The sequence below is a fragment of the Notechis scutatus genome, chromosome 13 (assembly GCF_049901735.1).
Source record: "Notechis scutatus isolate UNSWTSFEM ecotype Mainland chromosome 13, rNotScu1.2, whole genome shotgun sequence".
Lineage (NCBI taxonomy): Eukaryota > Metazoa > Chordata > Lepidosauria > Squamata > Elapidae > Notechis > Notechis scutatus.
In genome coordinates this window covers 3,280,205-3,295,071 of record NC_142021.1, presented here as the reverse complement: position 1 = coordinate 3,295,071, position 14,867 = coordinate 3,280,205, and the positions used below count along the sequence as shown (strand labels likewise).

At 44.4% G+C, this 14,867-nt stretch overlaps 1 protein-coding gene across 4 annotated transcripts in view; it reads right to left on the bottom strand.

The window, feature by feature from the left end:
• Positions 1–2,073: 2,073 nt before the first annotated feature.
• The window catches only part of NF2 (NF2, moesin-ezrin-radixin like (MERLIN) tumor suppressor), a 63,369-nt gene continuing 50,575 nt past the window's right edge, over positions 2,074–14,867 (bottom strand). The window contains exons 17-18 of one of the 4 annotated variants that reach the window (XM_087942677.1): positions 11,565–11,625; positions 2,565–3,200 (exon numbers count right to left, since the gene is read on the bottom strand). In XM_087942677.1, coding sequence (XP_087798803.1) covers positions 11,590–11,625 — 36 coding nt within the window. In that variant the 3' untranslated portion in view covers positions 2,565–3,200; positions 11,565–11,589. Of the gene's footprint in view, positions 3,201–11,564; positions 11,626–14,867 lie in introns of all 4 variants that reach the window. The other 3 variants (XM_087942678.1, XM_087942675.1, XM_087942676.1) reach the window with 3 other exon arrangements.

Below are 14,867 nucleotides of genomic sequence, written 5' to 3'. Positions count from 1 at the left end.
GCCGGAGGATACAAGGCGGTGTTTGAACTCAGCGGGAGTTTCAAAGAGTCCGTGATGAGGACATTGCACAATCCAGGTTTAAACGGGGTCACATGGATGTGGCTAATCCTGTCCCCTATCATCATCCTTTTCAGCCATGAGTTCTTTCCTGCTTCCTTCATTTATGTGCTGAAGGCATAAATTTGGTAGAGGCATCCCATCAAAATGGAGAAGGGATTAAAAGGGCAGTATGAAGAAATAGCCGTGTCTGGGAACAAGGCCAGGGTGTAATTGAAACGAGACTCTGAACCAATAAATCCATCTTCAGAACTGCCGATCCTTTAGATGAGGGCTGTCCATCCTTGGCAACTATAAGATCTGTGGACTTCAACTCCCAGAATTCTGCAGCCAGCCATAGCTGGCTAGGGAATTCTGGGAGTTGAAATCCACAAGGATTAAAAGTTGCCAAGGTTGGTACATCCCTGCCTTCAATTATTACGAACACAATTGTGGCTAAGGGTGATACGTCAGTTTTATCTCATTTTATGGCCTTTCTTGCCATCACCATGAATCACTGCAGTTGTTTTTTATTCTATTTCTATTCTGTTATTCTATTCTTTTTATATTTCTTTTCTATTCCTATTCTATTCTTTCATAATTCTATTCCATTCCATTCATTATTTCTGTTCTATTCTATTCTTTCTCATTCTATTATATTCCATTCTATTCTCTTTATAATCTATTCTATTGTTTCTCATCTATTCTATTCTTTCATTCTCATTCTATTCTATTTCTAATCTATTCTTTCTCATTCTATTCTCTAATATATTCTATTCTATTGTTTCTTTCTATTCTTTCTCATTCTATTCTATTCTTTCTAATCTGTTCTATTCTATTGTTTCTCGTTCTATTCTTTCTCATTCTATTCTTTCTCATTCTATTCTAATTCAATTCAATTCCTATTCCTATTCTATTTCTATTCCATTCCATTCCATTCTTTCATATTTCTACTCTACTCTACTCTATTCTCCTATTGGCTTTACTTGTCAGAAGGTTGCCAAAGGGGATCGTGTAACCCCTGGACGCTGCAACCTGTCATAAATATGAGTCAGTTGCCAAGCGCCTGAGTTTTGATCCCGTGACCTTGGCGAAATGAAGGATTGCAAGTCAAGGGTGACCTGTACAATCTTTGCTAATGGTATGAAGGAAAAAAACAAAAAACAAAAGACAAGAGAGAGAGACGACAAACACCGGGCAGCTTGAAAAACAGCGGAGACTTTAATAAAAAGAGAGAAACCGTCTAGCGGGAGTATTGTACAAACATTACATTTCAAAACTGCCAAAGTTCAAAGGGCTAGAAGCCAAACCGAAAGGGATCGTAGTTAGAATGGCATGTATGCCCCACATGATGAGATAGATATATACTGTGTGTGTGTGTGTGTGTGTGTGTATAAAACCTATATATATATATGTTTTCTGAGGTTCTCGCGGGTATTTGTATGTGGATCTTTGGTTATTCGGGTTTCTCTCCTGCGTAAGATTGGAAGTATCTAGGCAGCGTTTCGATGAAGTCTCATTCATCATCTTCAGGCTTGTGTCTTCGGCTCTGTGCTTCTCAGAGCTTGGCTCTGTGCTTCTCACTCTGAGAAGCACAGAGCCGAAGACACAAGCCTGAAGATGATGAATGAGACTTCATCAAACGTTGCCTAGATACTTCCAATCTTACGCGGAGAACCGAATAATAAGATAATATAGATAGATAGATAGATAGATAGAGAGATAGAGAGATAGATGATAGATGAGATATAATGTGTGGCATTCAGCTTTGTTCGGGTATTTTCCACGTCATAGTAGTTGTGCTTTTAAAGTTGTAGCTGCTTTGGGCAGAATCTCATCTGCCATCATCAGGCTTCTGTATGATGATGGCAGATGAGATTCTGCCAAACTCGCTACAACTTTAAAAGCACAACTACTATGACGTGGGAAAATACTCGAACAAAGCTGAATGCCACACATCAAGTACCTACGAAAACTTAAGAAAACATATATATATATATATGTGTGTGTGTGTGTGTGTGTGTGTGTGTGTGTGTGTTTTCTTAAGTTTTCGCGGGTATTTATATGTATGGTATTCAGCTCTGTTCAGGTATATAATGACGTGGGAAAATACCCGAACAGAGCTGAATACCAATATATATATATTTATTTATTTATTTTCAGGCAGTATGAAGCCATTACAGCATTGTGCTCAGTTTACTTTTCAAAAAGCGATATTTGCAACTGTCGAGGTTGAATAGAAAAAAATGTATAAAGACATGCCAGGGCTATCAAAATGTTTAAAATCCCAGAGGGCAGGGATGAGATTCACTTTAGGCCAGGCAGGGTGTCCCGATTTTGAAAATCTGTGGACTTTCAACTCCCAGAATTCTGGGAGTTGAAGTCCACAAGTCTTTAAAAGTTGCCAAGGTTGGATGTCCCAACTCTAGGCCTTTAAACTCCATCCTCCCGTTTAAAACGCTCTCCTTTGATTCCTGCCATCCTGGCTTTACCAACCTCCTGAAATTAAAACAATAGGCCTTAAAATGTGGGTTTTTTTAATTAAAAAAATTGTTTTTGGATACACCAAGCCTGAATCCCCAACCGATCTCCGGCTTGGCTTCCAGGAAATTTAAAAAACAAAACAAAAAACCTTCGAAGTCTGCCAGCATCCCGCTGAAACTTACGAAGGTTAGTACGGTTCCGCGAGCAACTTTTTGTGAGACCTTCCTTCTGCCATTTGCGATATTTGCAGCAGAGCTTGCAAACTCCAAAAAGAGGGATGTTTTTTTTCTTCTCTGTCTCGAAGAGAAAGCCCTATTCATAGACCCGGGGAAAGAGGGTCAAGAGAAGGAATTTTTAAAAAATACGGAATCCGGCCTCCTGCCGTAGGAGCATAAAATCCAAGTCACAATCCATACAAACAGGGAGAGGAAGAGGGAAAGCTAAAAGGTAAAATTATTGGCTCTATGGAGATTTCAAGATCTACGAAGATTCACACCGAACTCTTCCAGCGAGTCACCGCACTTGTCAAAGGAAAGTCGCTCTGGCTCGAAAGAAGTAATGCATCGTGGTTTATGGCTAGATCTCTCATAGGAAAAAGGCTTGTCCCGGGAGCATCGGGGGACTTCTCCTTAGAGTTCTTCGAAGAAGGCCACTCGGGACTTGGTGCTCTGTAAGGTGAGCTGAAGAGACAAAAGGAGAACAAAAAAACATAGTTAGGAAGCTGAAGGTGGCTCGTCTTTGGTGGCTTTTGCCGAAGGCCGGCTTCCATCGTGGCTCATTCGGGCTCCGAGAACGAGAGAGAGAGAAGGTCCAGGTTGAAAAACTCAGTCGTGGCACAAATGATGGTTTATAGAGAAAGCCAAAAAAAAAAAAAAACCAGGCCATGGACAGGACGTAAGAAGGCTTCCTTGGTGCTATCAAGAACTTGGTTGTTTTCTCGCAGAAGTTCCACGACCCTTTCCATGAAACTAGGGAGCTTCACCAGTGCTAGAAGGGAATGGGGTTTGAGGAAAGGAGGAGAAGGAAAGGGAAAGAGGAGGAGGAGGAGATGGTGAGTTCTAATCCTGCTTTAGGTATGAAAGATGGCTGGGTAACTTTGGGCAATCACCAGGAGACAGGGAGTTCTAGTACCACCTTAGGCATGAAAGACGGTTGGGTGACTTTGGGCCAATCACCAGGAGACAGGGAGTTCTAGTACCACCTTAGGTATGAAAGACGGCTGGGTAATGTTGGGCAATCACCAGAAGACAGGGGGTTCTAGTCCTGCCTTAGGCATGAAAGCCGGCTGGGTGACTTTGGGCCAGTCACCAAGAGTTTGGGAGTTCTAGTCCCACCTTAGGCATGAAAGGGTGACCTTGGGCCAATCACCAGGGGACGGGGAGTTCTAGTACCACCTTAGGCATGAAAGATGGCTGGGTGACTTTGGGCCAATCACCAGGGGACGGGGAGTTCTAGTACCACCTTAGGTATGAAAGACGGCTGGGTGACTTTGGGCCAATCACCAGGAGACAGGGAGTTCTAGTCCTGCCTTAGGCATGAAAGCCAATTGGGTGACTTTGAGCCAGCCATTCTCTCTCAGCCCAACTCCCCTCACAGGGTTGTTGTGCTGGGGAAAACAGGAGGGAGGGAGGCTTATGTATGTTTCCCGCCTTGAAGTCCTCGTGCAGCAAAGCGAGAAAGGCAGGATCAAAATCAAGTCCATAAACAAATATGTGGCCCTGCCAGGAATGAAGAGCAAGTGGACAGACCCACCACCACCAGCGTACCCCGGACCCAGTGGGACTTATATGTATAAAAAAAAAAAAAGGCCTAATTTCCCCCATCCTCCGCCCCATACACACTCCTCAAAGCTAAAGGGATGGATGGCTGCGTTCACCTTCCAGCTCACCAAGCGCATTCCAGCCTCTGCAAAGCTATTCAGGATCCTCCAGCCAGCCAGATAGCAGCCCATCGGTTTCCCCCACCCCCCCACCCTCCTTTGCTGAGGCTGCCCACCCCTCACCCCCCTCCTCTCCCTGTCTAAAAAGACAATGAATCATCCCCGGATGGACAATTCGCTGAAATATTTATGGTTACACCGAAACTCTGGAGGGACAGGACAAGAATACCAGGGCTCCGAGCTAGAGAACTCATTTTCATTTGGTCAGCTTCGTGTGTGAATGGATGGGGACACACACACACACACACACACACACACACACAGAGTCCTTGACAGGAATGGTAAAGGAAGAGGGGCTTTCGATCCGCTCTCCGCTGGCCCCTTGAAAAACAGACAGCTGCCAATACTAAGGGGTCTATTTTCCTGGAGTTGCATAACACAATGGGGCCCTAAGCTATCCAACTGCTTTGAGGACATCAGAGGCTAGGCTCGCCCGCCAAACAATAAAAACACCCAAAACCAATCGAACTGCAAATATGGCTCCTTGGGTCTTTCACCGAATTAAGGAGCCCGGGGGGGAACCTACGAAGAAGAACCGGTTGCAGGAACTGGGGATATGTCTAGTTTGATGAAAAGAAGGACTATGACATGATCGCAGCCTTCCGATATCTCAGGGGGCTGCCCCAAAGAGGAAGTCAAGCTATTTTCCAAGGCAACTGAGGGCAGGTACAAGAAGCAACGGGTGGAAACCAATCCAGGAGAGATCCAGTCCAGAACTAAGGAGGAATTTCCTGACGGTGAGAAGAATTCGTAAGTGGGACAACTTGGGTTCCAGAAATTGTGAACGCTCCAACACGGTTCGCTGCTTCTGTTTGCAGTGAGAAAATTCCTACGCTCATCCAAAACCCTGCCGCCACCACCAGAGAAGCCGAATTCTCCTGTCTCTATAAATTATGGATATAATTATAAATAAATTTGCGTGATTTCTCCGGCTTTACATAATTCAGCCTGCTTTTAATTTTATCCCAGCAGTTTGCTAAAAAGCAATAAGGTTCCGCAGCTCGGCTGCCCATAAAGCATGTGGCTTTTGCCAAGGTGTGAAGTGAGGAAATTGCCCAAAACACAGAATGCCTGCATCTCCCACTGCTTGGGGGAAGAAAAAAATCCATTGTGAAGATTTCGGCACACACAACCTGCGCTACACTGTAAATGTGACTTTACATAAGGAGAGAGAGAGAGACAGAGAGACAGAGATAGGAGATAAAGTGTGATGAGAGGGAGAGAGGGGGGAGAGAGAGGACAGAAAGAGAGAGAGAGAGAAGAGAAAAACAGAGAGGGGGGAGAGGGAGGGAAAAAAGAGAGAGAGAGAGAAGAAAGGGAGAGAGAGAGAGAGAAGGAGGCAGAGAGAGAGGGAGAGAGGACAGAAAGAGAGAGAGAAAGAGAAGAGAAAAACATAGAGAGAGGAAGAGAGGGAGAGGAGAGAAGAAGAGAGAAGGAAGAGATAGTGATGAGAGACAGAGAAAAGGAAGGCAGAGAGAAGGAGAGAAAGAGAGAGAAGAGAGAAAAACAGAAAGACAGAGAAAGAGGAAGAGAGGGAGAGGGAGAGAAGAAAGAGAGGGAGAGAGAGAGAAAAAAACAGAGAGATAGGAAGAGGGGAGAGGAGAAGAGAGAGAGAGAAGGCGAAGAGAGAGAGAGAAAGGGAGAGAAGAGAGAAAGACAGAGAGAGAAAGAGAGGGAGAGAAGAAAGAGAGAGAGAAGATAGTGATGAGAGAGAGAGAGAGAAAGAGAGAGAAGAAAGACAGAGAAAGGGAGAGAGAGAGAGAGAAAGGCAGATGGTGATAATTAAGCAGCCAGACCTCAAAGGAGATCTGGAGATGAGGAAGATTTCTGCCAGATGTTCTGTATTCTTCCCATGAACTAGGTGATTATTAGATTTTTTTCCTTCACTCCCTGAAAACTCCATTGCAGCCAGATCAGTTTTGCAGCTGCTAACTCAATAACTAGAGGCGAGGAACTTCTGCTGCCGTGGCAAACTGTTGTAGAATTGAAATGCGACCGATAAATGGATTTTTCTCTTCCTTTCCCAATAAGGCTGGTTGGTCCTGGGTTTAAAAACAGGAGGAGGAAAAGCCTGGATTCCTGGTTGGAATCCCTGAAGCTGTTTGGCAGTCAGAAATTCCCAAGGACGGGAAGGCTGAGTCAACCTTGAGCCGGTCAGGATCGAACTCGTGACAGTCGGCAGAATTAGACTGCAACGTTGCATTCTAACTGCCTGGAATTGAAGAAACAAAACCCCATCCTTTGTTTCTTTACAAAATGTCAAAACAGCCTCTATCCTACCCCCCAACAAGTTGTCCAGCTTCCACAACTGTATCTGGAGACGCCAGCCTGCGTTGTATTTTATTAACCTCTTTCCATGCGCGAAACAGATCCGTCTTATCAGCAAAATGCAGGTGATTAAAAAACAAACAAACGCAGGTACATTACATCGTCTGCCTCATCTTATCTAACGGGGCGTAGGATTTTAAATCCCTGTTTGTGTTTCAGTGGGTAACCTTCATCCGATAGACACCAGTGTCGAGGAATACATCCATAATTTAAGGCGGGGAGCCCCAACCTCGGGGCCGTGGAACGGCACCGGTCTGTGGCACGCCGGAAATGGGGCCACGGAAACAAGCGAAACCTCACCTGCAGGATGCAGGCAGCATGCAAAACCAGACAGTGGGAAAAAAAAACACCTCTCTCTACAGAACCGGTCCCAGATATCCAAAAGGTTGGAGGGCGAGGGGAGAGGGATGCTGCTTTAAGGGACTGTACTCTCCGGAAAATTGTCTGCAGTATCCCTGGAAATAAGGAGGAAGAAACATTTCAAACGTTCAATAAAACAAAGAATAAGCAGCTGTTCTCAACTGGGTGAAACCAGGCTTAACAGCAGTGAGAGGGATCTTGGAGTCTTAGTGGACAAGCAGCTAAATAGGAGCCAGCCCTGTGCAGCAGCAGCCAAAAAAGCCAATGCAATCCTAAGTTGCATTAACAGAGGGATACAGTCGAGATGAAGGGAGGTACTAATACCACTCTATAAAGCCTTAGTAAGGCCACACCTAGAGTACTGCATCCAGTTTTGGTCACCACACTTATAAAAAGGATGTTGAGGCTCTAGAAAAAGTGCAGAGAAGAGCAACCAGGATGATTATGGGGACTGGAGACTAAAACATACGAAGAACAGTTGCAAGAATTGGGCCTGGCTAGTCTAGTGAAGAGAAGGACCAGGGGAGACAGGAGAGCTGTCTTCCAATATTTGAGGGGCTGCCACAGAGAGGAGGAAGGGGTCAAGCTATTTTCCAGGGCCAGAGAAGGAATAATGGGTGGAAACTGAACAAGGAGAGATTCAACCTGGAAATAAAGGAGGAATTTTTCTGACAGTGAGAACAATCAACTCATGGAACAGAAGTTGCCCTCGGAAGTTGTGGGAGCTTCATCACTGGAAGCTTTCAAGAACACACTGAATCTGTCAGAAATGGTGTAGGGTCTCCTGCTTGGGCAGGGGGTTGGGCTAGATGACCTACAAGGTCCTTTCCAACTCTGATTATCTGTTATCTGACAGTATTTTTTTTAAACGACAACAACAACCCAGTTTCATCTCTTTGACCGAAAAGCCAGAACGAGATTACTTGAAGTTCAGCCAGATCAAATTCGTGCAGCCAGCAGGGCAGCCTAGAGAGAAATCGTTTTTAAGGAGAGATACCCGCCAAGGAACCTGCAGAGATGATAAAAAGGGATTAGCATGTTAACCACATCATTAAACGTGGAGAACTTCGAAGGAGCCTCCCAAGGCAGGGATGAACGCTCAAAGGACACAAAGACAGCTGGTTTGTCTTGTGTCGCAGGGCTGGGCATCAGAGAGGCTGAAGTTGTGGGTTCAAGCGATCTTGGAAGGAGAGAGAGAGAGAGAGAGAGAGGGGAGGGAGGGAGGGAGGGAGGGAGGGAGGGAGAGGGAGAGGGAGAGAGAGAGAGAGAGACTCCAAAATTCAACAGAGGGAAACCTTGGAGGCCAGATAGATAGCACCAGAGCGAATTCTATTTCTCCTCGGCATTTCCCTGGAGGGAGGAAACAGGATATTGGTGAGGTTAGTAAATATATGAGCAGTTTGGTTCTCACTGGTTCAAGGTTGACTCAGCCTTCCCTCCTTCCAAGAGGTGGGTAAAATGAGGATCCAGATTGTTGGGGGCAAGAGGCTGACTCTGTAAACTGCTTAGAGGGGACTGGGAAGCAACATGAAGCGGTATAGAAGTCTAAATGCTATTGGTATTTCTGTTTTCCTTCCTTCCTTCCTTCCTTCCTTCCTTCCTTCCTTCCTTCCTTCCTTCCTTCCTTCCTTCCTTCCTTCCTTCCTTCCTTCCTCCCTCCCTCCCTCCCTCCCTTCCCTTCCCTTCCTTCCCTCCCAGTGGTTAAAATGCACTATTGCAGGAAAATTCTGCCAATTGCCAGCAGTTTGATCCTGACCGGCTCAATGTTGACTCAGCCTTCCATCCTTCCGTAAAATGAGGATCCAGATTGTTGGGGCAAGAGGCTGACTCTGTAAACCGCTTAGAGAGGGCTGGGAAACACTGGGAAGGGGTATATAAGTCTAAGTGCTATTGCCTTTCTTTCTTTCTTTCTTTCTTTCTTTCTTTCTTTCTTTCTTTCTTTCTTTCTTTCTTTCTTTCTTTCTTTCTTTCTTTCTTTCTTTCTTTCTTTCTTTTTCCTTTCTTTCTTTCCTTCCCTCCCTCCCTCGCAGTTGTTAAATTGCAGTTTTGCAGGCTAATTCTGCCCAGTGCCAGAAGTTCAATCCTGACCAGCAAAATAAATAAATTTCAAAAAAAATCAAAAATAAATTTCAGGCTCAATTGTGGTAGTTAAGTTGAGGACTACTCGTACCCATAAAAATCCATCTCACAAGCCCTGTTTACTTCCTAATCCCTTGTCTAGAAAACAGCAACATTTTAAAGCTTCGACCAAACGCCAGCAAAATCCGGGGTCAGTCAAATCAGCGTAAGATTGAGAGTGGGGTTCAGTGGCCTGCGCTAGAAAAGGTCTCACCTCCGCTGACGCGTCCTAAAACCTTAAAAACGTGACGGTTAACCTCCTTCCACTCCAGATCACGTTTTTGTTTTTGTTTTCCAGTTTTTGCAATTCTCAAGGTTCAATTATCTCCCTGGGTTAATTGTTACTTGAGCTGATAGTTAAAAGAGAACTGAAAATGGGTAAATCAAGTCTGTTTTCTGGATTTGGGTTCCCCCCTCCCCAAACAAGATTAGCATGACAAGAGAGTTGTTTCCCCCCCCAAATCTCAAAGAACAGAGCAGCTTCAGGCCATCTACAATTTTCCACTATTTAATTGTCGCTGGGAGGTTACAGCAAAAGGTCCGTGCAGATTTCCATAAAGTACTCCAAACTCATTACTGATGCTGGATTTTAGTGTCAAAAGAGAGAGAGAAGGAAATCTTTATGGCTAATAGTTCTTTGATGGAGAACTTTGGTGTGGCTTCCAGTGAGATGCATATTGATTTTTTTAAAAAATGGGGTCCTTGGGTCTTAGCAGCTTAATCTGCGCAACACACAGCAGAAATTAATATCTAGAAGGGAGGGGAATGCAGTTTTGAGGAGGTTGGAATCTAAATTTAAGCTTATGGGTTGCTGGTTTGGTTCTGCAACCCAACAGGACAGACACAGACCACAGACAGTAACTAGGACTGCAGAAAAAAACCCATTACTACCAACCTGCCTTCCACGGAGGACCCGTGTACTGCACGAGCCAAAAAGAGGGCTGTGAAAATATCTCCAGACCCCTCACATCCTGGACATAAACTGTTTCACCCCCTTCCCTCAAAATGATGCTATAGAGCATTGCACACCAGAACAACGAGACACAAGGACGGTTTCTGAAACTGAAAAAAAAGTCTCTGAACTAAGCAAAATACAATGCAGGGAAGCCAGCTTCTGCAGCCTTTCGTCTTATGAAAGTTTTGCAGAAGCACCTGTGTGTGTGTGTGTGTGTGTGTGTGTGTGTGTAAGGCAGGGTTGTGAGTGGTCGGCAGCGTTCCAGATTTTCCCACAAATTGGGAAAGCCTTCCCGTATATTAGGACGAATGGTTGTAACTATGATTTATGGTCTACGATCTATATCTGGCAAACTCTAAAACAGGCATAGAAATGCTTTATGAGTTGACGTGCGAGATCGTGAATTGCGTGTCTCAGAATCGGCTTCAGACAGGCCACGCCGACAGGTTCGCTCCTAATAAATCCTTTGAAGGTTTTGAGAACTTTGGCTCGAGGCTCATGATTGAATCAGGGCAACTGCTGGAATCCTGACACTATCCCTTTGTTGTTTGTATGCACAACTGAGAGCCTATGCCCCCCAGGAGACAAATTCCTTGGGCGTCCAATCACATACTTGGCCAATAAAAAGAATATTCTGTTCTGTTCTGTTCAAATTCGACGGTCTTGCTGAATATTAGGAGGAAGGGAAGAAGGAAGAAAAGGAGAAGAGAAAGAGCAAAGCAACAGCAATAGCACTTGAGACTTATATACCGCTTCAGTGCCTTATAGCCCTCTCTAAGCTGCTTAGAGTCAGCCTCTTGCCCCCAACTATCTGGGTCAGGATCGAACTGCTGGCATTGGGCAGAGCCAGTCTGCAATACTGCATTATCCTAACCAATGTGCCACCACGGTTCTTACGGCCATCACTCCATCAGATCTCTTTGAGAAGAGGCAAAAAAAGCATGTGAGATGTCCATGGTTTGGGATGACAGGAGCGTCGTGAGCACCCACAGTGGCGCTTGGAATTGTTCTTGGTTGTGCTCAGCCCCTGAAAGCTGCCTCCATCTTCATTCCCAATGCCCAGGCACACTTCAGACAAGACGCCGACGGTGCTGCACCAAAACCAGGTAGGAGAACTTTCCTCCAGCTTGGAGATACCAAAGGGACGGTGAGGTTCTTAGCAGGGTCCCACGGACCAGCTGTCCCCCCAGAGTGGCTCAGCCTTTAAACACACACAGACACACACGCACACCCTTGTGTGGCCACGAGACGGAAAGCTGGTGCAGTAGTAGCGATCTGTCACAGGCAATATCATGCAGGCGTTAGTAGGGGAGACACCCATCCCGACACCAAACATTAAAGTACCTTGGAACAAGCTACATGGGAAGTCTCAAATGCAGATAGGTCTTCTGCCTTGGGCTTGAGGCTAAAACCGGCAACGATAAGAAACAAGAAAAATCCTCCATGAATTCAAGAGAGCATCAATGTCCTCACTGAGGTTTTGTGCATAACGCTTTGGACCAATCACCAGGAGACTGGGAGTTCTAGTCCTGCCTTGAGCATGAAATCTGGCTGGGTGATTTTGAGCCAATCACCAGGTGATGGTGAGTTCTAGTCCTGCTATAAGCATGACAGCCTGCTGGGTGACTTTGGGCCAATTACCAGGAGACTGGGAGTTCTAGTCCTGCCTTAAGCACGACAGCCAGCTGAGTGACTGTGGGCCAATCACCAGGTGATGGTGAGTTCTAGTCCTGCTATAAGCATGACAGCCTGCTGGGTGACTTTGGGCCAATTACCAGGAGACTGGGAGTTCTAGTCCTGCCTTAAGCACGACAGCCAGCTGAGTGACTGTGGGCCAATCACCAGGTGATGGTGAGTTCTAGTCCTGCTATAAGCATGACAGCCAGATGGGTGACTTTGGGCCAATTACCAGGAGACTGGGAGTTCTAGTCCTGCCTTAAGCACGACAGCCAGATGGGTGACTTTGGGCCAATTACCAGGAGACAGTTGTAGTCCTGCCATAAACCTAAGAATCAGCTAGGCAACTTTGGACCAATCACTAGAGGACTGGGAATTCTAGTCTTGCCTTAGACATGAAAAACAGTTGGGTAACTTTGAACAAGACGCTTTTTCTCAGTCCAACTCACCTTCCAGGGTTGTTATTGTGGGGAAAATCAGAGGAGGAAGGTACGCTGGATATGTTTGCTGGGTTAAGAGTTTTTTTTTTTTTAAAAAAATAATAATAATAAAGATGGGGGACAAATTAAAAAAAAAAAATCCAGCCAACCATCGGGGAAAGCAGGGGCTGAAATCCTGGAAGAGCTAGTCAATTGCCCATTTGCAGCTGGTTGTGAGGAGGGAGGAACATGCAACGGAGCCCAAAAATTCTCACAATTCCCCGCCAGAAGTGGGTTTCATTAGGAAGTATGGCGTCTGTGTGGCTTTTAGGAGTGAAATAGGTGCCTTTAAGATCATCCAACCTTGAGACACCCCCTTTTAAGCCCCCCCCCCCATGACATACATGGGCTTTTGCAGAAGATAAAGGTGAGACATAACTTGCATTGTTTAAGCCTGCTTTCTTCTCCCTGCTTCCCTTCCTCCCTTTTGCTCAAGTGCATCATGTCCTTAAGACCATAAGCCTGAAGAGCAAGGAAAGTCTCATTGCTAATATGCTTCCTGAGCTCTTCGGCGCAAACATCACAGTTTAAAAATACTTTTAAACCCCATAAAGAAATTAACTGTACTCCTCTGTGTTCAACAGGAAGATCTCGCCCCAGCCGAGGTGGCGGCGGGGTGATCTCTGCCTTGGCAACATTATTTTCTTAAAAGAAGAGAAAAATCAATGTTCTCTCTCTCTCTCTTTCTCTCTGTCTTTCTCTCCTATCTGTCTCATCTCTCTTTCTCTGTTTTCTCTCTATTTATTTCTTCTATCTGTCTGTCTCATCTCTCTTTCTCTGCCTTTCTCTCCTATCTATCACTTCTTCCTTTCCTATCTTTCTCTCCTATCTATCTCTTCTATCTCTCTCATCCCTCTCTTTCTTCTATTTGTCTGTCTCATCTTTTTCTGTCTTTCTTTCTTATCTATCACTTCTTCCTTTCCTATCTTTCTCTCCTATCTATCTCTTCTATCTCTCTCATCTCTCTTCTTCTATTTGTCTGTCTCATCTTTTCTGTCTTTCTTCTTATCTATCACTTCTTCCTTTCTATCTTCTCTCTGTCTCTTCTCTCTCATCTTTTTCTTCTATTTTGTCTCTTTTTCTTTCTTTCTTATCTATTGCTTCTATCTTTCTCATCTCTCTTTCTTTCCCTTTCTGTCTATGTTTCATCTCTCTCTCTCTCTCTCTCTCTCTCTCTCTCTCTCTCTCTCCACACACACACACACACACACACACACAAAACCACAAAGCACCCACCAAAGCATACTTATATATGTATACATGCAAATTAAAAGGCAGAAGAAAGATTGGCATATATATCTTCCTTCATATCTGCATGACAATACAGTCTGCTAATATCCCCTCTTCGGCAAATAAAGCCATCCAGTGAGCGAATTTGCCAGGGTCATCAGGCCATGATTGCAATAAAAATCAAGATGAAAATCCTCTGTTCCTGTTATGAAAAGGCTGGGATGGTGGGCCTGACCTCTATCCCTGGCCTCTGGGGACAATACATGAAATATCAATAAGCTACATCATGAGCTCCAAGCTCTTTAGAGAGAAAAGTGGTTTTTCTAAAATAAAAAAATGATTTTTCTTCTTCTTTTCTTCTTCTTTTTAATATATAACAATTTTCCGCTGGATTCTTAGGGGATTCACTTCAAGGAAGGCATATTTATCTGCTAAAAGTGGAGAAATTCCCGGTTGACAAAAATACTGAAAGCCACCCCTGAATTTCTCTATGCCAGCAGATTATTATTATTATTATTATTATTATTATTATTATTATTATTATTATTATTATTATTATTATTATTATTATTATTATTATTATTATTATTATTATTATCGTTGTTGTTCTTGTTGTTGTTCTTGTTATTATTTGCAAACATCATTTCATCCTGTTGGAATGGGAGCTCCTAACAAAATAGTGATTCTAAACAGGCAAGTTTAAGAGGCAAAAGGCATGGAGCCTGATTACACACGCTTCTGATGACACCAGAGTTTTAAAATATACCGAAACTTTAAAACTGGTTTTTCCTTGCAGCAACCTCAAGATGAAAGCAAAACTACGCAGGGTTACATAAGTGCAACTTCTTCATTTAGGGGCTTGCAGGCCTCTTGGGTTATTGGGGGCTGGGAAAAACACCCAAGAGGCATTTCCCAAGAACAGTTAAGCCAGCCGAAGAGGCTGTGGGGACTCCATCACTGGAGGCTTTAAAGGAGAGACTGGACAGCCGTTTGTCTGAAAGGCTAGGATGGGGGTCTCCTGTCTGAGCGGGGGTTGGACTAGAAGACCTCCAAAGTCCCTTCCAACTCTGTTATTCTGCTCTGCTCTGTTGTGAATCATCCTGTCTGTCTGTCTGTTTGTCTGTCTTATCTAACTATCTATCACTATCGTATCTATTTATTGTATCTATCATATCTATCTCTATCATATCTCTATCTATCTATCTATCTATCTATCTATCTATCTATCTATCTATCTATCACTATTGTATCTATTTATTGT